Source organism: Capricornis sumatraensis, chromosome 4, assembly GCF_032405125.1.
Source record: "Capricornis sumatraensis isolate serow.1 chromosome 4, serow.2, whole genome shotgun sequence".
Lineage (NCBI taxonomy): Eukaryota > Metazoa > Chordata > Mammalia > Artiodactyla > Bovidae > Capricornis > Capricornis sumatraensis.
Genome location: NC_091072.1, coordinates 52,530,148 through 52,556,042, shown reverse-complemented (window position 1 = coordinate 52,556,042; position 25,895 = coordinate 52,530,148). Strand labels below are relative to the sequence as shown.

Below are 25,895 nucleotides of genomic sequence, written 5' to 3'. Positions count from 1 at the left end.
TGATGAATACAAGAGATTTCTTTTCTCTACTTCATTCTGCTCAGATTTTCCTTGAACATAAGCATTCTTTCCCTGACAATCATTTCCATCAGAGTAATTTCCTCTGTAATCTCATTGCTTCCTGTTAAAACTTCTTTGAGATATTTGTTTGTAAGACCACTAGTACAGAGGAAAATTATGGGAAGTGAAAACTTTGTCAGAACTCCTCTGGAGGAAGAAAGTTGATAAGAAAGAGATTATAAAGCCTGGTTAAAATACGGGTAGTGGAGTAGATGGCAGATGAACACAAGTGATGTTAAAAAAATTTTAAACTGGAAGCAAAGCCAAAACCAAACTAGAAACAGCACGCTGAGGAGACAGAGGTTGGTGGACTTGGGAAAAAAAAAAAAGTACAAACCACAAAGGCATAGAAAGAAAGGTGAAAATTAAGAGTAGAGGGCAGTAACATAGGTACACTAATTCTCTGAAGGACTTTCCTACTCTACTGAGGGCAATCCTGGTTACTAGGTGTATATTTGGCCCTGGAAGGCACCAAATAGCAGTCTGAAGCGTTTCATGTGGCTTGATGTGCCTCAGTGAGACAAAAACAAAATGGCGGATGCTGAGTCCATGAAAGGCCCACAGTCTGCTTGGAACTGTCTTTTGAGCTTCTCCTGGAGAAGTTGCATGGGGTTGTGGCAGGCTTGCCTTAAGGAAAAAAAAAGTTCAGGTTTTGATATCTGCACATCTAGGGAATAACAGTCAGAGAAAGCAATGGCACCCCACTCCAGTCCTCTTGCCTGGAAAATCCCATGGACGGAGGAGCCTGGTAGGCTGCAGTCCATGAGGTCGCTCAGAGTCAGACACGACTGAAGGGACTTAGCAGCAGCAGGGGATAACAGTAGGGGTAGTAATCAGCCTTTTTTTTGTAATAGTTCTGTTATTTTGGAGCAGAAATTGTCTCTCAGTTAAAAATCTACTTAGATTGCTATACAACTTAAACTAACTGAAGGAAAGTATATAAATCATGGAACGGAAATGTTACAAAAAGAATACGAAAATCTAGCAGCATCAACTGATGATGTCCAGAATCATCATGGACAGCAAAACTGGGGTGACCAATAGAAAGGTACACAGGCTCAATTCTGTATTTCAGAGTAAAGTAGATGTTATAGAACAAGAAATGAAAGAAGAGACATTTAAATACTCAGAAGGAGGTGATCTGATTGTTGACATTTCAAGAAAGACAGAGTCATCAGGATAAAAATCAGAAGCCAGTGCATCACAGTGTTTTCTCGAACTAGAACATCTGGCAAAGAGTGTTTGCCATACAGTTCCCCACCAGAGCGTCAGCCTTCACTTGAGGAGAAATTATTCTATTCCTCTCAACTCAGATTTTCATCTTTGCAACCATGCTTTATTTTTCCACCTTTTGTTCCAGTTCATGGTTCTTTGTTGCCAGGATATCCAAGAAAGTAGTCCATGACATATGTGATTTCTCTCCTTCCTGTTCCTCCAGAAGTCACATATGGACCATCCCAAGAACATCATCTGCCAACAGACTTCCAGTCCAGCATATCCTTCAGGAGCGATGACAACTCTGCTCCCCAAAGGGTTTTCCTTTTTCTCTCAAAGTGCTGTATCAGCCTCCTGCCACCTCCATTCCCCCCAAGCCTCAGCTATTCCCTATGTTGTGGTTGATCCAGCTTTCACTCTAACCTACTAACAAACATCTAGAACTACAGCAGAAAACTTAAGACATTTTTATTCCTCCTCAAAAAAAATTTTTTGGAGTATCTCTCAGCTTGGGGAACTGGTATTATTTTAGTGATTATGACTTTATTTAAAGGGAATTTTTATAGAATGATAATTCTTAGGATGGTGCTTTATAAATAATGATTTGAACATTAAAAATGCGACATACTTCTACAAAATGAGATTTAAGGATTTTTAGGTATTACTGTTTTTGAGTTTTTAAAACCCTTCTAATTCTTCTGATGTATTAGCAAATGAATAAGAAATAAGGAAAATTTAATATATAAAGATTTGGATAAGAGTTTACTAATGCTGAAATAGTATCTAGAGGAACACATAATTAATTTAAGTATTAATTTAAAAATCATGACCCCATGAATATTTTAAATAAATTTTCATACAAATATATGATGTTTTTGGAACAAATAATTGAAACCAAGAGACCCAACTCACTTCTGAGATAGCATAATAGTTTTAGAGGAATCTTGACATGTGCTATGTTATACTTGAAAATAAAACCTTTTGGCACAGTCTTTAACTTTGTTGGAGATGTTTTCCCAGGCTGGTTTGGCTCATACCATTAAAAATATGAAACTGAGTTATTTAAATCTGAGGTAGAACCAGTTGATAGCATTCTCTAGGATCATTACCTCTGTACGTTCAGAACATCCTCATAATATTCATCACGTTCACCATCCTGTTAGTTCTAAATCACTGCCATGCCCTTCTACAAGGTGAGGAAAGCATAAGGAAGTGAAAGGAAGTGAAATAAAGGAAAATAGACAACCAATTGTTTAAGACAGTGATATAAAGACTTAACACAGAACTGCAGATGACAAAATGTGAAAAGCATGAAGTATATCTTAATTCTAGCAGCACTTGTGATAACCAGAAATAGAGATGCCTAAAACTGAGAAATAGAGAAAAGCAAAAACTGCCTAAACCTTGGCTGAGTTATTGTAAAGGTGACTGGATTTTTCTGACACAAGTTTGGTGATTATACAACGTGAATCTTAAAAAAATTCACATAAGGAAAAAAAAATCAAGACTTACAGAAAAGGGATGATATATTTTGTTGAAAAGGGGTTTTCTTATTAGGGATGTACTTTGATTTCTTAGTTAAGAGTAAATAGAAGGGGTGCTTGCAGGGCCTCGTGATGTAAGGTAGAGGAGGAAGGAGCAGAGACGCTGCTAAACCAACCTGTCACCGTTTAAAAAATTCAAATGCCTTAGATTCAGAGCGTTTTTAAAAACAGAAAGGGATTTTGCAAGGGATGTTGAAGGGTTTCAAGCAATGAGACATCCTAAAGCAGGGAATCTATTAATGTAAGCACAAACTGCTTGCTACAGATTGTATAAGAAGAGAGTAAATGGGGGCTCCTAGAGATCCAGTGCCCGCACTGCAGGGGCATGGGATCACCCCAGTCAGGGAAGATCCCGTACGCTGTGCGACATAGTCAAGAAAAGAAGAAGAGAACAAACGACAGCAGCCCACACCAACACGCCTGCTTCATAAGATGCAGAACTGTGCAAGTAACTAGCTGTCTAATAAGAACAATTTGTAAACACCGACGGCAATACATTTGGCCTTCAATGTGTTCTTGTTGGAATTCTTTCTCCTACATATTTATCCTCAGAAAAAATGTATTAGAAACTATTTGTTCTTTCAAGCTACCTTTATTTTTCTGCACAAATCAGAGAAATGATTTTTTTTTTTTTTGCTTTTAAAGGATGATTTCTTTTTCTATTTGGTTTTTTAAAACAGTTAAGAAAATTGAGTACTATACCTGCAGACCTTCTCTTACTGCCTCCAGAATATAAGGTACCAAAGAATAGTTCCAGAGATCCATGAACCATACTCTAGAACCTTCTACATCCATGGGACAAGGAAGGAAAAGTCGAGGGCCTGAGAAGAAAGAAATAACAAACCATTTATGAGAATTCCTGTATTTAGCAATCTAAACACATATTTAGACACTGTTTTGAGGGTATTAATATGCTTCTTACAGGAGTCTTAGAAACTTATAATCTAGGTCAGCTTAATTATTATCAGCGTTTTACTGAAGATCCATCTTCAGGACCCTCCTTTATTTTTACACTAAAATCTTAGTCTAACACGTCACATTTTAGTATTTGGAGAAACCTTAAAGGTTATAATCCAGTCAATCTGCTCCACTTTACAAATGACAAAACTATGATGGAATGAATTTTCAAATATAAAATACGTCATTATTTCCTGGAAGTGGGCCTCTGCTGTGATCTTCTGATCCCAATTATAGAATTGTCCTAATTCTTTCTACACTGTGCCTTTAGTGAGTATATCTTTCTGATCCACAGCAAGGAAAAGGGGACTTGTTTTGTGTGCAACTTAAGAAGGAATACAAAAATAAACATCTTTATGCCAACTCAAGACAAACAACTCAAACAATTTTATCTTCATGAAAATATGAAACACCTAAATTATCTTAAAATCTCTCACAACTATAATTGTTATATGCTAAAATTTGTTTTTAGCATAAAAATGGTTGGTACTCTGAAAAGACTTTATTTGCTAATAAAGTCTAATTTATTTCACATGGCTACCTGACTTTTAGTTGTCGATATTATACTAATATAGTTGTCGACATTAGTTGATGTTAGCAAAGTTTCATGCTTGTATGCGTGCTAAGTCTTCTCAGTCATGTCTGACTCTTTGCAACCCTAAGAACCGTAGTCTTCCAGGCTCCTCTGTCCATGGGATTTTCCAGGCAAGAATACTGGAGTGGGTTGCCATGCCCTCCTCCAGGGGATCTTCCCAACCCAGGGATGGAACCCACATCTCTTATGTCTCCTGCATTGGTAGGCAGGTTTTTTACCAGTAGCGCCACCTGGGAAGCTTTACTAAACTGTAATAGTCTGATGAAAAGACACAAAGCTTGAAGGCAAACTTTCAGAAGGAGAAAAAAAAATGAAAACTCAAATTTTTGGAAGCTTCAAAAACATTAGCTTCAGTTGTTATTTTCTACTTCCAATCTGGCTATCTTTACCAAGTACTCTTAGTTCCTGGAAAATGGCATATTGCAATTTTAGAACTCACCAATTGTAACATCAGAAGAACTGTGTGTTTCTAAAAAACTGTTGAGATGATGCCACGTCTTAGGAATCCAATCTATAATTTTGACTAGGTCATTATTGCGAATGTTCCTTTCAATTTCCATCTCTATCAGTTTTCTTCGAAGATATCTGCCTAAAAAGCCTTTCACTGGCTCTGTATGGTTTGCACATAGTACCCACCTATAAAAAGAAAAAAAAAAAAATCAAAACCAAAACCCAGAAATCCTTATATAAATTAAACTTTAAGTCCACAGTGATTCTCTCTCCAATATAAAGTAATAATGTTCCTATTTCAGTTGGAGGCCATATGTTAATGATCAAAGAGATGACACAGTCTATTATCATTAGAGCTAAACTGCATGTAACTTTTCTTTCTGAGCTAAAGAGAAGCTCATGTGCGTCACAGCAGTGAGTGGGAGTGTGCACGCTGAGCACTCTTCTGTAGAATCACAAATCCTGAAATAGGAACTCTCTTCACATTTCTCACATTTAGAAGAAAAGTGTTCTACTTTAGCTGCGACATAGTGAGCAGGAAAAACATTTCTTTTTTCTTCTTTTTTAAAGAAACACTTCTGATTATAGGTCAGGGATCATAAAATGTCTGCTTGAGAAAGAGTGTCAGAAGAAGTGAGAATTATTTCCACACCCCAGGTTACCGATTCGTCAGTGTACAAATGGGAAAAAACCACCACCAAAAGCAAACAGAAAAGAGACAATACAAACAATTCCAACTTATTTTTACCTGAAATTGTGATGTAGCTCTAGATTTGGTGATGAAGAAACTCCCTGATTCATTGTTCCAATAATATATGGACTGGAGACAAAAAGAAAAGAAAATGTATATGCATTAAAGGTAAAAGATATTAATATGTTAAAATTGTCTCAGGAAACAATTTGGATAAACTTGTATTTTTCCATTTTAACATTATGCCGTAAAGGGGTAATTTTATAACGTTAGGCTGGAAAATGACAAAGATCACTGAAGTAGAAATTAAGATTTGGGGTTCAAATGGCAGCTCTGGCATCCTAGGCAAATCATTGTAATCATTTTCCCTCTCTAATCCCATGTTTACTCATATATAAAATAAAGAGATTAGATAGAATAATCATAGGGATCTCATCCCACTCTAATATCTTATGATTCTTTTGCTTATAATTCAATTCATTAATTTTTCCTTTATTATTTCATATTTCTAGCAGAGATAACTGGGATACTTGCACCATTGAAATGAACATTAATGCAGTTGTTCTTCTATGTTCTTTTTTAGAGATCACACTACAGTGACTCTTAAAAATCTTTTCAGATTTTTTATACCCTACTTTAACCTTTTCTTTCATGTAAATAGTTAAACATTAGAATCACTAAGGACAAAGGTATATCTGAATGTAATAAATTTACTTCTATAGGAAGGTTGAATTTAAATGTTACTATGGACTAAAAATGAAACAGTTCTATAGCCTTGTTCTAATTCTTAATTTCCCTGATTCAAACATTCTGTTATTGATAATAATCAATAATAGGGCTTCCCTTGTGGCTCGGCTGGTAAAGAATCCACCTGTAATGTGGGAGACCTGGGTTCAATCCCTGGGTTGGGAAAATATCCTGAAGAAGGGAAAGGCTACCCACTCCAGTATTCTGGCCTGGAGAATCCCATGGACTGTATAGTCCCTGGTGTCACAAAGGGTTGGACACAACTGAGCAACTTTCATATCCCATCACATAGCCTCATTCTAGTTCTTAATATTCCTGATTTAAACATTCTCTTATTGACAACAGTCTTCCAGACTTTCAGCATACATGTAGAAGTTAATATCATCAAGTAAATACTGTTGCTATAAAAGCACCTGGGACACAGTTGTTGAATGAATAAATAGACGTTATAAGGGATACACAGAAATTCTTTGTAAACATGGTATAATAGTAATGAAGCCTTTTCAAATTAATGGCATCCATTGGTGCTGCTGCTGCTGCTAAGTCGCTCCAGTCATGTCCGACTCTGTGCAACCCCATAGACAGCAGCACACCAGGCTCCCCAGTCCCTGGGATTCTCCAGGCAAGAACACTGGAGTGGGTTGCCATTTCCTTCTCCAATGAGTGAAAGTGAAGTTGCTCAGTCGTGTCCGACTCTTCACGACCCCATGGACTGCTGCCCACCAGGCTCCTCCGTCCATGGGATTTTCCAGGCAAGAGTACTGGAGTGGGTTGCCATTGCCTTCTCCGAAAGGCATCCACTATAGGTCTTAAAAGGAATAAAAGCACAAGAATGCAAATTTGATCACCATTTTTCATGTTTCATCATTCAAAATATTTCAAGCATACCATTTGTTGTATTTACAGTTGAGAAAACCATTGAAGATATCACTCAAAGAGCCCACATGATGAAGATTATCAAGAATTATTACAACTGGAAGCTCTGCACCATTATTATCAGCACTGCATTGTTCAGCCAGGTTAGCTAGATACTGTTGCAATTCCTTTAAAAAATAAAGAAAACAAACACATCAATGATAAATCCATACTAATGGTAAGCAATTCATAATTTAGGAATAATGCATTTTGTCTTCCATCTGAGTTCTGTGATTAAAACTCATAGATCATTCCATTGATATAAAATCTTATTCTACAAAGCCAAAAACATATAATGTTGAAAGTGAAGATTTTTAAAGGAAAGAGAAAATCCAGTACAGAACATCTGAAGCAAATATGAAACTGTAAACACAAGGACATATTTCTCAGTTGTTCTCTCCCTGGAAGAAAGGCAAAAACAAAAACAAAAAAAGAATTCTTGATATGAGCTCTTATGGTAAACCATAAATATTGAGACTCCATTCTTACTTTTGATATAATTATAAAAATGGATTTTAGCAAGCCTTATAATTTGAGGTATTGACTAAATCCAAAATGATACCCCTAAATTTCCGATTAGACTCTAAACGTCTTAATCATTTTGATGAGGGGCATCTGAAAATACAGCCCTGGGACTCAAACAAAACTGTGGTTGGTTGGTTGTTTGATTGACTTATTTATTACCTGAATGCAACTGTTGTAGTTTAAAACAAAGACAAAAGTTGTTATATTTCATTGGGTCACTTGACATTAGCATTTAGCATTTAGTAGGTTTCTTGGTTATTTACAGGTATTTTTCCTTTCTAATAGCTTTTAATCTAAATATGATAACCAGTTCACTGATTGCTGTCACAGATGGGTAGGCCAGAAACATAATTAGGTTTCTTAGAATTATCCTAATCAGTAAGAGCATTTCCATAATATTTGCATACTTACAATGACATTTTCAATTTGTAAAACTTGAGCAGGGTTAAAATCAATTTCATGATGGATCTTGAAAACAATGAATAGAATTCCAAATGATAAGTATGTAGATTTTTACTCCAACACAGATTTAGCAAGTGCCTACTATGTGCCAGGTACTCTGGCATCAAGGATTTAGAGCTTACGTCTACATTCCAGGTGTTAGAGTTGACAAACAAAAGGGCAGGCCAACAAGTAAATCACAATGCAGTGTGATAAGTGAAATGCACAAAGCACTATAGAAAAACTAAAGAGAGATATCTAATTCAGATTTAAGGTTCAGGCTATGGGGGTGGGAGGTATAATTGAAGAATAAAGAGTAAAGCATAAGAGCCAGAAGATATGAGTGTGTGATGTGTTTGGAGAAATATTAGTGTTCTGCTTTTGCAGAAAATGGTACATGGTAGTAGTGATCTCAACGAGACAAGAAAGAAAAGACTGAATCCATGCAGAGAAATTTGGATTTTACTATATAAACACAAACACCATTCATATGCTGTTGTTGTTTTGACAAGGGTAGGGAATTTATCAAAGAAAACATACATATGATTTGTCATTGTTCAGTAGCTCAGTCATGTCTGACTCTTTGCAACCCCACGGACTGTAGCACACCAGGCTTCTCTGTTCTTCACCAACCCTCAGAACTTGCTCAAACTTATGTTCATTGAATCGGTGATGTCATCCAATCATCTCATCCTCTGCTGTCCCCGTCTCTTCCTGCCTTCAATCTTTCCCATCACCAGGATCTTTTCTAATGAGTCAGCTCTTAGCATCAGGTGGCCAAAGTACTGGAGCTGCAGTTTCAGCATCAATTTTTCCAATGAATATTCAGTGCTGATTTCCTTTAGGATTGACTGATTTGATCTCCTTGCAGTCGAAGGGACTCTCAAAGAGTCTTCTCCAACACCACAGTTTAAAAGCATCAATTCTTCAGTGCTCAGCCTTCTTTATGGTACAACTCTCACATCCATACATGACTACTGGAAAAACCACAGCTTTGACTATATGGACCTTTGTTAGCAAAGTGATGTCTCTGCTTTTCAATATGCTGTGTAGGTATCATAGCTTCACTTGCAAGCAGCAAGTATCTTTTAATGTAGATGCTTGAAGGACAGGATGACCAATTAGAAATGGAAAAACCAATCAAGATGCTTACTGCCTTGAGTAGGTTAGGCATATTTGCAGGTAACTACAATTCATAGTGGAAAATAATACATTACCTCGAAAGAGTATACAACAAAGATTTTGTTCACTGCATATAAAGATTACTTGTGGCTTCTGGGAAAGCCTTTCTGGTGGCAGTATTATTTGCTATTAACTTTTTATTCTAAAGGTTAGGTAATATTTAGATGCTTAAAAATGGAAGAATAGCTTTCCACATAGAGAAAAACAAACGCAAAACACAAAAATATGAGCTCCATGTAGGAAAGAATTGGTAGTATACGATTTGTGAAAGAGTTGTAAGTAAATTGGAAAGAAAAGTTTGCAACTTTGAATGATTGGTAAGACTACTGGACTTTTCCTACTGACAGTGAAGAAACATTGACTGTTTTGGAGATCTGAGTAATGTAGCCAGAATCATGATTTTGAAGTGAGGTAAATATATTGTTTAACTCTATACTCTGAGCACATCATGAGAAATGCCGGGCTGGATGAGTTACAAACTGGAATCAACATAGGCTGGAATCAACACAACCTCAGATATGCGGATGATACCACCCTAATGGCAGAAAGTAAAAAGGAACTAAAGAGCCTCTTTTTTAAATTATTATTTTACTTTATTTAAACTAAAGAGCCTCTTGATGAGGGTGAAGGAAGAGAATGAAAGAGCCAGCTTAAAACTAAATACTAAGAAAAAAACTAAGATCATGGCATCCAGCCCCTTATTTCATGGCAAATAGAGGAGGAAAAGGTGCAAGTAGTGTCATATTTCCTCTTCTGCGGCTCTAAAATCACTTCAAATGGTGACTTCAGCCATGAAATCAGAAGATGTTTGCATCTTGGCAGGAAAGTTATGACTAATCTAGACAGTGTGTTGAAAATAAGAGACATTACTCTGTCAACAAAGGTCCGTATGGTCAAGGCAATGGTCTTCCCAGTGGTCATGTACAGCTGTGAGAGTTGGACCGTCAAGAAGGTGGGGCAGTGAAGAACTGATGCCTCTGAACTGTGGTGCTGGAGAAGACTCCTGAGAGTCCCCTGGACAGCAAGGAGATCAAACCATCAACCTTAAGGGGAATCAGCCCTGAATATTCGTTGGAAGGACTGATGCTGAACTGAAATTCCAGTATTTCGGTTTTCCAATGTGAACAGCTGACTTGTTGGAAAAGTCCCTGATGCTGGGAAAGATGGAGGACAGAAGGAGAAGAGGGCATCAGAGGATGAGATGGTTGGATGGCGCCACCGATACAAGTGACATGAACTTGGGCAAACTTCAGGAGATGGTGAGGGACAGAGAGGCCTGGTCTGCTGCAGTCCATGGGGTTGCAAAGAGTCAGACACAACTGGGCAACTGAACAACCACAAGTCTATTGTAAAGGAAGAAGAGAAATCAGTCAAGAGAATACTGAAATTGCTGAAGCCAAGGCACACTGGGACTCAAGAGGAATAATAGGGATACGGGAAGATTTTTGACCTAGAGCAGACAACAATGGGGAGCCACTGCTGGATTTTAAAGTGGTCAGCTTTTAATTAGGAAAAGACATTCCATTTCCACGAAGTGAAAGCAAAAAGAGACACACTGAGAGAATTGGAATTTAATGGAAATTGTAAATCAAGCAGTTAGTAAGCAACTGCGGTAGCCCAGGTAAGTGATAGAGTGTTCATTTGGTTGGGAGGGTGGTGGTAGCAGAGACGGATAGAAGAAGATGCATTTGTGATACATTTTCAGAGTTGAACTTGGCATTTCTAAATGTGTATATTTACTGTACTCATGGAAACATATCTGTAAGCTAACAGAAATGTCTACCATATGGAAGATGGGCATGGCTAATAGTGTCCAACTGGAACCAACACAAGTTCAAACAAGGGAGTTATCCGGATGAGAACAGATGTGGAGGAGATCAGAATGTTGAGGAATATTTACATTCACTGGAAGGTGAAGGAAAAACAGACAGTGAATGACACTAAGAAGGAGCTTACTAGAAGGCAGGAAGGAAAGAAGGAGAGAATTCCATACTCATGAAAATGAGAACAATTTCTAGAAAGGGGGATCAATTATAGTAATCTGGTATACATAAATCAAAAGAGAGAAAGCAGGAGGGAGGCGAGGGGAGAGGAGGAACAGGAGGAGCTGAAGCAGGGAGGCAGTGGGGGTGGGGTGCGAACAGGGAGTTGGAGAAGCTTGACTTGGATTTGGTAAATAAGAAGTCACTGGGTGATTTCTGAAAAAATAGGGCTAGAAGATTCTATTACGGTTCTCTTTTGTCTTGAGACTGGTAGCAGATTCCTTTGGGAATCTAATAAAGGGTATGGGCCAGTCAGAAGTAGAAATAGGCAAATACAAATAATTCAGTCATATAACTTGAGTTTTTTTTTTTTTTAACCCCATTTGAAATCACTTCATGATCTTCACCTGAGCTTAACTGGGGTAAAATCTTAGACTGACGTATTGATGCATTAGCATTAGAAGTTTCAGTCCAAGATCTAATAAGGCAGAAAAATAAACAGGTATATCTACCAGATGGATATTGATAATGAGATGAATCCCATACTTTGAAAATATACACAGAACACAGTGGTTGCATAAAAGCTATTGATCACTGTTTTCCTTCATTCTGACTCTAGACACACTAAAAATGAATCTGCCAAGTCCAGCTTTCTGATCTTTTCCCACCTAACATTCCAAATGGCTTCAGCTGGCCACATATTCTTTACCAAATCCATCTCCAGCCTTCTGGGCCCACTATATCAAATGTCACAAAGTGTAATTGTTTATGTGTCCTGCTTTCAATCAAAATATTCCAGCTGGCAGCTCAAGAGAGGGCGTGAAGAATGGGAAGAGGGACAGAATGTAAAATGCAGAGACACCAAAAACATGAAAAGATTTGTTTTCATTTGATGGTTTATTGTTGGACGTTTTTGGAATCAGTGAGTACTTTGTGCCTTTGTCCCTTCAGAGCTATCAGAGGCACAGCATAAAGCATGTCAGCAGTTACGCAGCTCTGATTCTCAGGGAAGTCATTTATCTCACACCTTATTCACCCTTTAGTTTCATAAACCGACACTTAGCTGTCCCTCCCACAATGCTAACCTGCCATCCCCATTTCTCTATACCACTCTCACATACCATCAACTCCCTGAAAATAATCGCAAATCCTCTAACAATGTGGCAAGAACTGGCCAAATTCTCGGCCAGGTCTTGGTATCCAACATTACTGACAGGTCATTCATATCTTACAACCATAAAGAAATAATAAACATTTGTTAGTTGCATTTTGTGCTTTCTTGGTGATGAATGCTATGTGACTTGTCCATGGATTTCTTCCTATAACTGTTCTCTAGCATCATTCATTCTGTTCACTTTTGTCATGCTTTATTTATTACCTTATAATAACAAAGATTAAACTCACCTCATAATGGCACAAGTGATTTTATTCAGAAAAAGTAGAAAATAAGAGTGCTGCCTGTATTTGATCAAATTTTAAAGGCCATATAAATTGTTATTGCTTAAAAACATCCCCAAGCACTAAACATTTTTTAACTCAAATAAAAATAACTTAGATATGACAGTGTCTTATGGAGTGAGGCAAATTTTAGAACTAATATAAGTTACCCTACTTTATTTTAGCATGTCAAATTATATCCTGCAGAAGGCCGGTCAACTTGACTCAAAATTTGACTTTAAGTGATTCTCCAATTTTATCAAAGTCCCATTTCCTCGAATAAATCTATTCTTTTCTATTTTCCAACCAGTTTTTTTTTTTTTTCCAGAAAGGAAGTAACTTCTAAAAAGTTATTTCACATTAACATCAAGGAAAAATCAAAGAGAACACAGGGTAATTAAGATATGTCAATCATTTTATCATTTTGGCTGAAAAGAAACATAATATGTTAAAGCTTTTAAATAAAGCTATGAGGAGACCCAGAATTCATTGAGGGCATTAAACATGTAGGCTGAAGCAAACAAACAGCTGTGTCTTTTGCTTTTACTTAGAGAAGAGCTTAATATTCTGTCTCAGGTGCCATGTCTCTCTCTACTTGAAATGAGAATGTTTGGTTCATCAACAATCTGAATAGTGCTGAATTCCAAGGACGTAGTCAGAATTCATGCGCTCTATTGAGTCAACATGAGGAGATACCATCATGCCTTATACACAAGTCTGTTCTCCTTGAAAAACACATATAAGACAATTTGAACAAAGGTCTGTGTGTGTCACAGGGGTCGGTGGTCTGTATGGGTCTGAGTGTATTTGCATAAGAAATACTCATTGGAGCCAAGAGCTATAATTAGTAACTGAGGGCAAGCCTTAGACAGTGCTTGCTATGTGTACTATTCTCTCTCTTTCCCTGCATCTATTTCTCTCTCTCTCTCTCTCTCTCTCTCTCTCTCTCTCTCTCTCACACACACACACACACACACACACACACACACAGAGTCACTCCTTTAGTCCTTAACACAGCTTCACTATTTTCCCCATTTTATAGCTGGGAAAACTGAGGCACACAGAAATTCAAGACTCAGCCCCAGGTTCCACAGTTGGTCAGTGACATGAACTTGATGAACTATTCCTTTAAGGCATTTTGTTCACTAAATTAAACGTCTTTCAAGAATTTAGTGGTTTGGGGCTGCTTTGGGGAGTCGTGTTTATTTTGTAAATATTTGTAGGAGGGAGGTTACTGTGAGACTGGGTCAGTTTAGATCATTTAACCAGGTCATTTTTGAAAAAAATCCCAGTAACCCAGTGTCATCTGGGTAACTTCGAGGTATTGCTAATAACAGATGTAGTTTCCTAAGAGAACCTCAGGCTGCACTGACTGAGAATGTAATTAGTAACTATCAGTAAAAGTAGCCCAGTGTTAGAGATATGTCAGGCATCAACTATTTTCTTTTTAAAATTGTTGACATTTCTTGGAGTATATGGAAGTACTGGCTGCATTTTATATTCCCTCATGACTATTTAACAGCTGAGAGTGTTCAGGATGACAATTCTGGTATACTAGACCTTAGCAGAGACTCATCTCACACACTAGCAAAGTAATGCTCAAAATTCTCCAAGCCAGGCTTCAACAATACGTGAACCATGAACCTCCGGATGTTCAAGCTGGATTTAAAAAAGGCAGAAGAACAAGAGATCAAATTCCCAACATTGGTTGGATCATCAAAAAAACAAGAGAGTTCCAGAAAAACATCTACTTCTGTTCTAATGACTAAGCCAAAGCCTTTGACTGTGTGGATCACAACAAACTGTGGAAAATTCTTCAAGAGATGGGAATATTAGACCACCTGACCTGCCTCCTGAGAACTCTGTATGCAGGTCAAGAAGCAACAGTTAGAAATGGACATGGAACAACAGACTGGTTCCAAATTGGTAAAGGAGTATGTCAAGGCTGTATACTGTCATCCTGCTTATTTAACTTATATGCAGAGTACATCATGTGAAATGCCAGGCTGAATGAATGAAGCACAAGCTGGAATCAAGATTGCTGGGAGAAATATCAATAACCTCAGATATACAGATGACACCACCCTTATGGCAGAAAGTGAAGAAGAACTAAAGAGCCTCTTGATGAAAGTGAAAGAGGAGAGTGAAAAAGTTGGCTTAAAAGTCAACATTCAGAAACCTAAGATCACAGCATCCAGTCCTACCACTTCATGGCAAATAGATGGGAAAACAATGGAAACAGTGACAGACTTTATATTTTGGGGCTCTAAAATCACTGCAGATGGTGACTGCAGCCAGAAAATTAAAATATGCTTGCTCCTTGAAAGAAAAGTTATAACCAACATAGACAGCATATTAAAAAGCACAGACATTACTTTGCCAGCAAAGATCTGTCTAGTCAAAGCTATGGTTTTTCCAGTAGTTATGTATGGATGTGAGTTGGACCATAAAGAAAGCTGAACGCTGAGGAATTGATGCTTTTTTGGTGTTGAAGAAGACTCTTGAGAGTCTGTTGGACAGCAAGGAGATCCAACCAGTCCATTCTAAAGAAAATCAGTCCTGAATATTCATTGGAAGGACTGATGCTAAAGCTGAAACTCCAATACTTTGGCCACCTAATGCAAATAACTGACTCACTGGAAAGACCTTGATGCTGGGAAAGATTGAAGGCAGGAGAAGGGGATGACAGATGATGAGATGGTTGGATGGCATCACTGACTCAATGGACATGAATTTGAGTAAACTCTGGGAGTTGGTGATGGATAGGGAGGCCTGGCGTGCTGCAGTCCATGGGGTTGCAAAGAGTCAGACACAACTGAGTAATGAACTGAACTAAAAGTGACTGAGACCTTAGGTGATGGTGAAATGGAACACTATTCAATTTCCTACATTTCCTACACAGAAATCCTATAGAAATATGATGTAAACAATTTTCTGCTCCCAGAATTTCTGCTTAGAATATATTAATCATACCCAAATCTCCACTGTTGTAATATTCCAGTTAATTCCTTGTTTATTATGACCCAGACCAGACACTGACTTTTGAAAGCTCTGATTCCTCCAGTAAGAGTTCTAGCCTCTTGCTTCCATAGTATTTACTTGGATCTCTTTTTGCTCTAACACTTCCTAAATGGATGTCTCAGAGAAATTAGACAATAGAGAGCTTGTTCTTTTCTTCTGTCAATTCCCAATGCTTGTGAAGTACTAGATAACTGAATGCCACTGAGCAGTCTTATTCAAATTCACAAAATAGGGTTTATTCATTCTCCAGATTCTAGCCTTGGCCAATGAGACAGATATGTTTCCACGCACAATATGGAAGTTTCATGATCTTAATGCTTAGCTGAGTAATACACTTATGGATAAATGGCAGCGGTTGTCTTAGGAGTCTGTGACTTACCTTACTAGACTTGTGGTCCACATTAAAAGTGGCGATTGCATCCTCTGTTTTTTTCCTCCCAGATTTGGTTATTACATATTCAGCAAGTTTGTGTGCTAAATAGGTCTTTCCAGTACCACTAGGTCCTGAGAGTATAATTCTGTGATGCTCCATCAACAAGTTAAAGTATCTTTGGGTAATTGGTTTAGGAATCAGAGTATCAAAAACAAAACTGTCCAAACTGTTTTCTTCTACCCCTGAAGGGAGAAACAAAGGGAAGAGAATGGCTTATGGTTCTACATAAGCTAGAATTTAAAACACAGTGTCAACTGGCAACCGGGCTTTGTTAGCCATAGGAATAACACTCCTTGCAAGAGACTTTCCTTGACATTTCTGTCTCACAAACATGTGTTGCTATTTTAAGACAGAATACATGAGTAACAAGGCAGAGTGAACATGTGAATGAAAGCAAGCCAGTTGCTTTTCCCGTGACTCTGTCCCCTGTCTACTTCATGCTTCCCACTCATGTTTCCACAGAGAAGTGGAAGCATTACTATGAATTCTATCAAGAATCATTCTTCTCTTTGAAGGTGGTAATTTTGTTAAGCATAAATATAAAAATTAAAATAAAATACCTAAATTCTCTTTTTCCTCCTCTTTTCTCCTCCTATTTACTTCCTTCTAGCTCTCATTATACAACCCTGCTATACCATCACTTAAGCTTTTGATGAATATATATTGTGATATTTGGCAAGGAATTAAGGAGAGCAACAGTATCTTCTTTTACTAACTCAACTATCTTAATCATAAAATAAAATATTGACAAATCCCTCTATTAATCCATAGTTACATAGATGTGTTCTGAACTCACTAACATGTGTGAACAAGAAATTATGGAGACAAGGATACTTGAGATATTCCATTTACCTAGAAATAATCACATTATTCAAAGCAAAATAATTTCTCATCCCTGATTCTTAACTTCCATTCTCTATCCCCAGTGGGTATTCACTGAATATGTGCTTAGTTTCTCCGCTGCGTCCAACTCTTTGTGACCCCATGGATTGTAGCCTGCCAGGCTCCTCTGTCCATGGGATTCTCCAGGTAAGATCACTTGACTGGGTAGCTATTTCCTTCTCCAAGGGATCTTCCCAACCCAGGGATCAAACTTGAGCCTCCTTCATTGCAGGCAGATTTCTTACCATCTAAGCTACCAGGGAAGCCCTTGTTGAGCATATACATATTAAAATTGAAGGTATAGGGATGAATATATTACCTTAGAATATGCAATAAACTTTTAGAAATCTCCCCTAAATCAAATAGGACAATGTAGAAAACCTAGAAATTTGAAAATTGACGTGTCACTTCCTCTGTGAGTCCTCGAGAATCTTCAAAATTGCATCTCAAAACTCAAAGACTTTAATTTACTTGATTTTTTGTTTTTAGTTGGATTTTTGTGTTTTTCATATAAATATGGTTCATCTCATACCCAAACTATTAAAGTAGTTAGCCTACTTTTCAAATATGAAAATTTGAAGTGAACTGCAAAAAAAAAAAGGAAAATAAACATTGGTAAAAATGCAACTGTGGGGTTTTTTTTCCCCCATTTTTATTTTTACCTTTCAGGTTCACAGTGATGACGTTATTATCACCAACAAGGTATCCACAAGGCAGCAGCTCAGGCACTTCTAGGCCATGGGATCTCGTTAAGTCTCCTATACAGTAGCTGGCAATGCAGTCGGAGTTCAGACCAAGGCTAGTGGAGGAATCAATTCTGAACACATATTCCTACAATTGTGCACACAAAGACACAAAGTCAAAACAGAGGTACCACTCCAGTGTAAAATTCATGGGCATATGAAACTAGCTGTCATGAATTTTAGAATTGGGTACTACAATAACTATTCGTATCACACAGCATAAAGAGGAAACTTTCTTTAATATTTAAAATGCAGGAGAGGAAAAGCAGATATGTACATGCCATTAAAGCTAAGGGAAGCATCCAAAATGAAACACGTTTGAAAATTAGTATCAGGATATCTTGCACCACGTACCTTAAAGAGACGTCTAATTACACCATCTAAGACATCCCACTTGGTTTTTCCGCTAACACCAATGGATCCTATCAAATATGCCTGAGACTTCTGATCCTAAGTAAGATCAAAATAAAATAAGATAAAACCTAACTGTATCTTGTTTTAGTATGTCTACTAAAAATATTAATATTGGTGGTGATTAACAGTAAAATATATATATCAAACATGGTTTATATAATAGTAGACATATACAGTGGATTATACAAAATACTCCAGCAAACAAAGCAACCAAAGTAACTAATTAACTAACAAGCAAAGTAACAGGAATAGCAACAAAACAAGAGAGAAAGAGGTTAGATGAAGTGGTATGGCCAAGATAAACTGATTCGTGACCTGTTCAGTAGAAAGGAAAGGTCCGGGAGAGAACAGTCTTGCATTTTAGCGAGCAGGTAACTTTCTGAAGAGAAGCAGCTTGGTGGGAAGGAGATGGTGATAGAGACGCAACAGAACTCTATCTTGAGTCCTAAAATCTCATCTTAACGTTTTTGCAATCTAAATGTTAAGTCCAAAACTCAGTTTATTATTTTTTATTTAGATTATCTCTAAAATTGAATCCAAATTTGAAAAATAACTTATCCATGGCAGTATGGCATTCATATATTCACAACTCAAGCTCCACTTTGAATTTCTCAGAAAATTCAATATTTAGAATACTTGCCAGGAAATCCTACAGGATTACAAGGAATTCTTGAAGATTCTTGGAGAATCTTCAAAATTACATTTCAAAACTCAAAGACTTTCATTGACTTGATTTTTTGTTTTTTTTGGTAGGGTTTTGGTGTTTTAAATATAAACATGGTTCATTTCATAGCAAAACTATTAAAGTGGTTAGTTTACTTTTCATATATGAAAGTCTAAAGTGAAACTACATCTACCATGTAATTAAGAAAAGTGATGTTAAGTCAAGTCACTTAGCTGGCTCAGACCTCCATTTCTTCACCTGTAGCATTTAACTCTATAAGGGTAAACGATTATCACCACTACTTAGGTATAACCTGGAACCAATATTTGTTTTTTTAAAAAATATAGAAATTCATAGCAAAGCTACTGTTATTTTTATACGACTGTTATAGACTGAATGTTCTTGTTCCACTCAAATTCATGTATTAAACCACAACTCCCAATTGATTGTGTTTGGAAATGGAGTCAGCAGGAGGTAATAAGAATTAAATTAGGCCATGACAGTGGGTCTGACATCATAGGATCAGTAGCCTTCAAAGCAGGGGAAGTAAGACAGAGATCTCTCTCTCCCCAAGTACACACATTGAGGAAAGGCCTGTGAGGACATAGCCAAGAAGGTGCCATTTTGCAACCCAAAGAGAGAGCCCTTTTCAGGAACCAAACCAGACAGCACCTTGATCTTGGACTTAATAACCATGAGAAAACATTGTTTAAGCCATCCAATCTGCAGTATTTTGTTATGGTAACTCAAGAAGACCAACAGAACTTCTTTTTAACATTCAGAAATATTGTCTTTCAGAATTATGTTGAAAAAGAAAACGTGTTCTGGTGTTAATGTAACTGGGTTAAAATGGACATGCTTACAGTGCTTTTAAGCAGCTGCTTTTAAATCAGAGATCTTTCAAGCTTCACTGAGACTATTATAGTCTTTTAAAAAAAGGCTCACATGGGAAGTTCAGGCACAGATCTGCAGCTCAAGCAGAAAGCTTATGGCATTAGAATTCTTAGAATATATGCTCAATGTAAAAATTCACAATTGCTAGCTCACTTTTCAAACTTAAATACTTCAATTATCTTAAAATTCTAAAGTTCTTTGCTCTTCTGTTTGATACAAAAAAAAAAATTGGATACCTACTAATTTTGTATCTTCGGCCACTGAAATACCATTTCAACTTGAAAAAATATTTTTTGTTTCAAGAAGAGTCTAGGATCAGGATGACACTGCCAATTTGAAGGCAATATTTGATTACAGAAAAATTAAATATTTGCCTTTTCAGCTAAGGCCTTGCTTAAAAACGATACACATAAGTAGCATTAATGGACATTGATAATGAGTCTAATAAAATATATCTATCTTTCCAGTGTCTAGAATAGCCATATAGCTTATAGTCTCCTTTTGGTAGAAAGACCATCTTGACAGTTCTAGCAACATGGTACCATACATCACAAACATCACCTGTATTTAGCTAGATAAGATGCTTATGTCAAAGAAAGCCATGTGTTTCTTTTTAGGTTTTAGGAATGAGAGTGGCTGTAACAACTGCTACTGTTTTCAGTGAATAAACATGAAGTACGGAGACATATTTCTATCTATAGGATGAGGCCATTTCTTTTGAGTCCCTAACTTTCATGCTTTTAGAAACATATTAAGCCAATGCCAAGACAAACTCTGCTGGTAGTATGCTTATTAGGACAAATACTCATATTTCAGTATATTTGACTCATGTTCATTCATGGTAATAAAGAGCTTAAAATTAAAGCAATACCTTTGCTCGGCCATAGCCCTTGCTTATGGAGACTATAATTCTCACACTGCGGCCATCCTTATGTCCAGTTGCATCACCAGGATCATCCAGCAAAATATCTACCAAATTTCCAAAGAAACACACACACACACATAACAGAGGCACGTTAGCTCGGATTTCTCTACTGCCATCACTTTCTCCCCCATAGTTTTACGTTTTTCAAGGGGAATAGTTACCTTTTCTGCCATTCACTCTACCTTAACACATGTGAAAAACCTCAGCTTTCAAGAAGATAGGTGGCTGTGCTTGGGTTCAAGTTTTCATCTAAGACTTTATTTCTGTTTTCAAAGATCTTCACCCAAGTGTTGGACCATCGCATTAGATGAGGAAATAAGGGGTTTCTTTTCCTATTATGCACAGGTCTGAGTAATACCTGAGTAATATTTAGTTACCATTATAACTGCCACAAATTGAAAAGCAATCCGATTTTCTATCTAGCTGAAAATATCCAAGCTCAAAACCCATGAAATTATGAATGCAAAGGTGCTGAGACTGACTGTCAACTGAAATTATTTTCAAGCATTTGGTACAAACACAGCTATATGACTACTTTTCCTTATATCTGTAATTTTAGGTAATGTTTTGAATTTCAATGATGGCATTATACTTTCCTGCATAAATATATTAATTATTGCTCTTCTGTCCTCTTTCTGCTCACAGTTTCAAAACAAAAATGATATTTCTAGTAATCAGCTAAGAGTTACAGAAGCATGATAAAGCTAGTTAACCTTTAAACTACCAACTTTAAATGTGATTAAAGATTAATTTTTTAAATATAGTATATGAGATTAATGTTCAATTTGGAGAATGAGTAAGGCAAACTATCCCACATATGTTTTCCTTTGAAAATGATGATATTATAGAGGCATATTTAATATGAAGATAGTGCTCTGTGGACAAAGGAAACTTAGCTACATGTTGAAGATCACATGTGTCTGGTGGCAAGAGGACTCAATTGCGCAAATTGTAAATTCAGAGAGACAAGGACTATGACTGTATCATTATATTAAAGAAACAATTTCATCAAATGGGTTCTGAAAATAAAATGGTTCTATTACTTTAATAATTGGAATACACAATTTTGCAAAGAAAGGAGTTTTTAAAATGCCACAATACCATAACAATGAAAAACAAATTTAGAGTTTAAGGAATATGGAGATTTTTTTGCTAGAAATTTTTAAATTGTCAAAGACAATCTCCCTTACTGGAATTTTTTTTTTTTTTTACTAGATGAACATCCTCCTGGTCTCATCTTTGCTTATCCTGCTCAAAACTCTTCCTTAAGTGTCATTTTAATTCTCATCCCATTTCTCAAAATTTTTGAGTGGCTAATTATTCACATCTAAATATCTCATAATTCATGACCAAACCACATCTTTAGTACATTGTTCGGCTATTCATAACTATTCATAAATATTCAAAAATATTTATTTAAAATAATAATTTATTAAGCATCAAAGAAAGCAGGTACTGTCCTGGGCATTGGAAATGAATGCCATGATGAGAAAGAAGATGAATTCCCTGCTCTATCACTTACTGAACTAATTATAGTAATCACTTCCCCAAGTCTTGGCCTCTTCATCTGTAAAATGGGTTATAAAACCTTCAGCTTGGCAGAGTTATCGAGAGCATAACGGACAATGCTTTTAAAGCACTTTATCCTCAGTATCTGGTAAGTTCATCTGTTCTAACCATTGCTTTTTTCTCCGTGTGTCTATCCTAACTTCTTGTATTAACAGTTGGAGGAGAACACTGTGGCTCACTCTGGGTCTCCCCATCAGCACACCAATGGGATGATCACTGAGGGAAACAACTCCGAGGGAAAACAAGTAACAGCCAATTTGAGATAGGGTTCTTTGTGTTTTGTTTTTGGTTTATTTATCTGGAAAATAAGTTATGGTTCTCTGTCAACATATTGAAAAAAAGAATAAAAAGATTTGCCATTCTGGTTCCAATCAAGTGAAATACCGACAAGAAAACATCAAGGTTTTTCACACGTCTGTCTTCACTGGATGCATGGAGCATGCACTATATTTCAGGACCTGGACCCCTGTCAACTGTCCTCTGTCTAGTTCTTTTTTTTTTAATTAATCATGTACTCTACAAAGCTTTTGTTAAAAAGCCCCAGCACAAAAGCATTTTTGATTGTCAAGTTTGACCCCACTAACCATGCAGAGTTCCAAAGAATAGCAAGGAGAGATAAGAAAGCCTTCCTCAGAGATCAATGCAAAGAAATAGAGGAAAACAATAGAATGGGAAAGACTAGAGATCTCTTCAAGAAAATCAGAGATACCAAGGGAACATTTCATGCAAAGATGGGCTCAATAAAGGACAGAAATGGTATGGACCTAACAGAAGCAGGAGATATTAAGAAGAGGTGGCAGGAATACACAGAAACTGTAAAGAAAAGATCTTCACAACCAAGATAATCACGACGGTGTGATCACTCACACTCACCTAGAGCCAGACATCCTGGAATGTGAAGTCAAATGGGACTTAGGAAGCATCACTATGAAAAAAGCTACTGGAGGTGATGGAATTCCAGTTGAGCTATTTCAAATCTTAAAAGATGATACTGTGAAAGTGCCACACTCAATATGTCAGCAAATTGGAAAACTCAGCAGTGGCTACAGGACTGGAAAAGGTCAGTTTTCATTCCAATCCCAAAGAAAGGCAATGCCAAACAATGCTCAAACTACTGCATAATTGCACTCATCTCATATGCTAGTAAAGTAATGCTCAAAATTCTCCAAGCCAGGCTTCAACACTATGTGAACTGTGAATTTCCAGATGTTCAAGCTGCTTTTAGAAAAGGCAGAGGAACCAGAGATCAAACTGCCAAAATCTGCTGGATCATGGAAAAAGCAAGAGAGTTCCAGAAAAAAATCTATTTCTGCTTTATTGATTATGCCAAAGCCTTTGATGGTATGGATCACAATAAACTCTGGAAAATTCTGAAGGAGATGGGAATACCAGAACACCTAACCTACCTCCTGAGAAACCTGTATACAGGTCAGGAAGCAACAGTTAGAACTGGACATGGAACAACAGACTGATTCCAAATAGGAAAAGGAGTACGTCAAGGCTGCATATTGTCACCCTGCTTATTTAACTTATATGAAGAATACTTCATGAGAAATGCTGGGCTGGAGGAAGCATAAGCTGGAATCAAGATTGCCAGGAGAAATATCAATAACCTCAGATATGCAAATGACACCACCCTTATGACAGAAAGTGATGAAGAACTAAAGAGCCTCTTGATGAAAGTGAAAGAGGAGAGTGAAAAAGTTGGCTTAAAGCTCAACAATCAGAAAAAGAAGATCATGGCATCTGGTCCCATCACTTCATGGGAAATAGATGGGGAAACAGTGGGAACAGTGGCAGACTTTATTTTGGGGGGCTCCAAAATCACTGCAGATGGTGACTGCAGCCATGAAATTAAAAGACGCTTACTCCTTGGAAGAAAAGTAATGAACAACCTTTACAGCATATTAAAAAGCAGAGACATTACTTTGCCAACGAAGGTCCATCTAGTCAAGGCTATGGTTTTTCCAGTGGTCATGTATGGATGTGAGAGTTGGACTATAAAGAAAGCTGAGTGCCGAAGAATAGATGCTTTTGAACTGTGGTGTTGGAGAAGACTTTTGAGAGTCCCTTGGACTGCAAGGAGATCCAACCAGTCCATCCTAAAAGAGATCAGTCTTCGGTGTTCAATGGAAGGACGGATGTTGAAGCTGAGACTCCAATACTTTGGCCACCTGATGTGAAGAACTGACTCATTGGAAAAGACCCTGATACTGGGAAAGACTGAAGGCAGGAGGAGAAGGGGACGACAGAGGATGGGATGGTTGGATGGCATCACCGACTCAATGGACATGAGTTTGGATAGACTCTGGGAGTTGGTGATGGACAGGGAGGCCTGGCATGCTGTGGTTCATGGGGTCACAAAGAGTCGGACACGACTGAGCAACTGAACTGAACTGAAACAATCGTGAAGGGAATAAAAGCTCTCCTAGTCAAGTGATGTCAAGTGATTTAAAACTTTGCCTGTTCAGACACAAGAATCACACTTAAAAAATAACTGAGGGAAGAAAACTACACAATCCTAAAATAAATAATGAAATGGGTAATTATAAAGCGCATCAAAAAAGAAAAAATCCTCCTCCCACCAAATTGTCTCAAATTCTGAATCATGGCCATCACATGGACACAGAAATTGTAAATTTAATTTCTCTGATTTTATATTCATCTTTATGAGTCCTAGTCTCCCTAGACGTTAGTTGTAGTATAATTTTTATATAGCTGTTCTTTCTAAACTACTTTCAGTACTAAAGTTACCTCCTTCAAACCTGATCATATTTCCTTGGACTAAAACAAAATCATGTAACAGGCCATAAAATCCCACCCTAAGCCTTCCTGTAAGGTACTAACCCTTATGAAGTGAAGCCCCAGGACGTAGGACAGTACTGACTGCCATTAGGTGTGGGTCCTACTGCACTTCTCTCGGATTCTTCACTGAGAAGCCAGCACATAGGACGTGGCTCAGCACTCTCAGATTTAAAGCTTTTGTTCTTTTTCTTCCCCTATCTTTTGAAGAATGTGTATGATAACACCGCATAGACAATGTATACATTCAAGTTATTACCATATTTCTTTGGCTTCATTTTACCTAATGACTGATAACGTCAGTTAAGTATAACCTAGACAATGTATAGACAATGTATACATTCAAGTTACTACCATATTTCTTTGGCTTCATTTTACCTAATGACTGATAACTTCAGTTAATTATAACCTCTGTTTTTTCTTGTGCTGTGCTCAGTCGCTCAGTCCTGTTTGACTCTTCGTGACCCCACGGACTGTAGCCTTCCAGGCTGCTCTGTCTATAGGGACTCCCCAGGCCAGAATACCGGAGTGGGTAGCCCTTCCCTTCTCCAGGGGGTCCTCCCAATCCAGGGATCGAACCGGCATCTCTTGCACTGCAGGCTGATTCTTTTACCAGCTGAGCTACGGGTACTAATATTTCTTTTGCTTGATGTGTTTTTTCAGAATTCATTTTCCTTCCCCAATCCCTGCCAAATGGTACAAAACAATGTTTTCATGAACTTAAGGGAATTCCTATTTACCTTTTGGTTTCCAGCTACCTTTTATAAGAAAGCAAGTATGCATTTGGGCCATTCATTTTACCCCATG

At 37.4% G+C, this 25,895-nt stretch overlaps 1 protein-coding gene across 2 annotated transcripts in view; it reads right to left on the bottom strand.

Annotated features, from left to right (window-relative positions):
- The window catches only part of NAV3 (neuron navigator 3), a 378,120-nt gene that overhangs the window by 6,594 nt on the left and 345,631 nt on the right, over positions 1-25,895 (bottom strand). For both annotated transcript variants that reach the window (XM_068970243.1, XM_068970244.1), the window contains 8 exons: positions 20,664-20,761; positions 18,175-18,270; positions 17,740-17,908; positions 16,142-16,377; positions 7,148-7,302; positions 5,570-5,641; positions 4,811-5,007; positions 3,522-3,640 (listed from right to left, as the gene is read on the bottom strand). In XM_068970243.1, the coding sequence (XP_068826344.1) occupies positions 3,522-3,640; positions 4,811-5,007; positions 5,570-5,641; positions 7,148-7,302; positions 16,142-16,377; positions 17,740-17,908; positions 18,175-18,270; positions 20,664-20,761 (1,142 nt within the window). The remainder of the gene's footprint in view (positions 1-3,521; positions 3,641-4,810; positions 5,008-5,569; positions 5,642-7,147; positions 7,303-16,141; positions 16,378-17,739; positions 17,909-18,174; positions 18,271-20,663; positions 20,762-25,895) is intronic.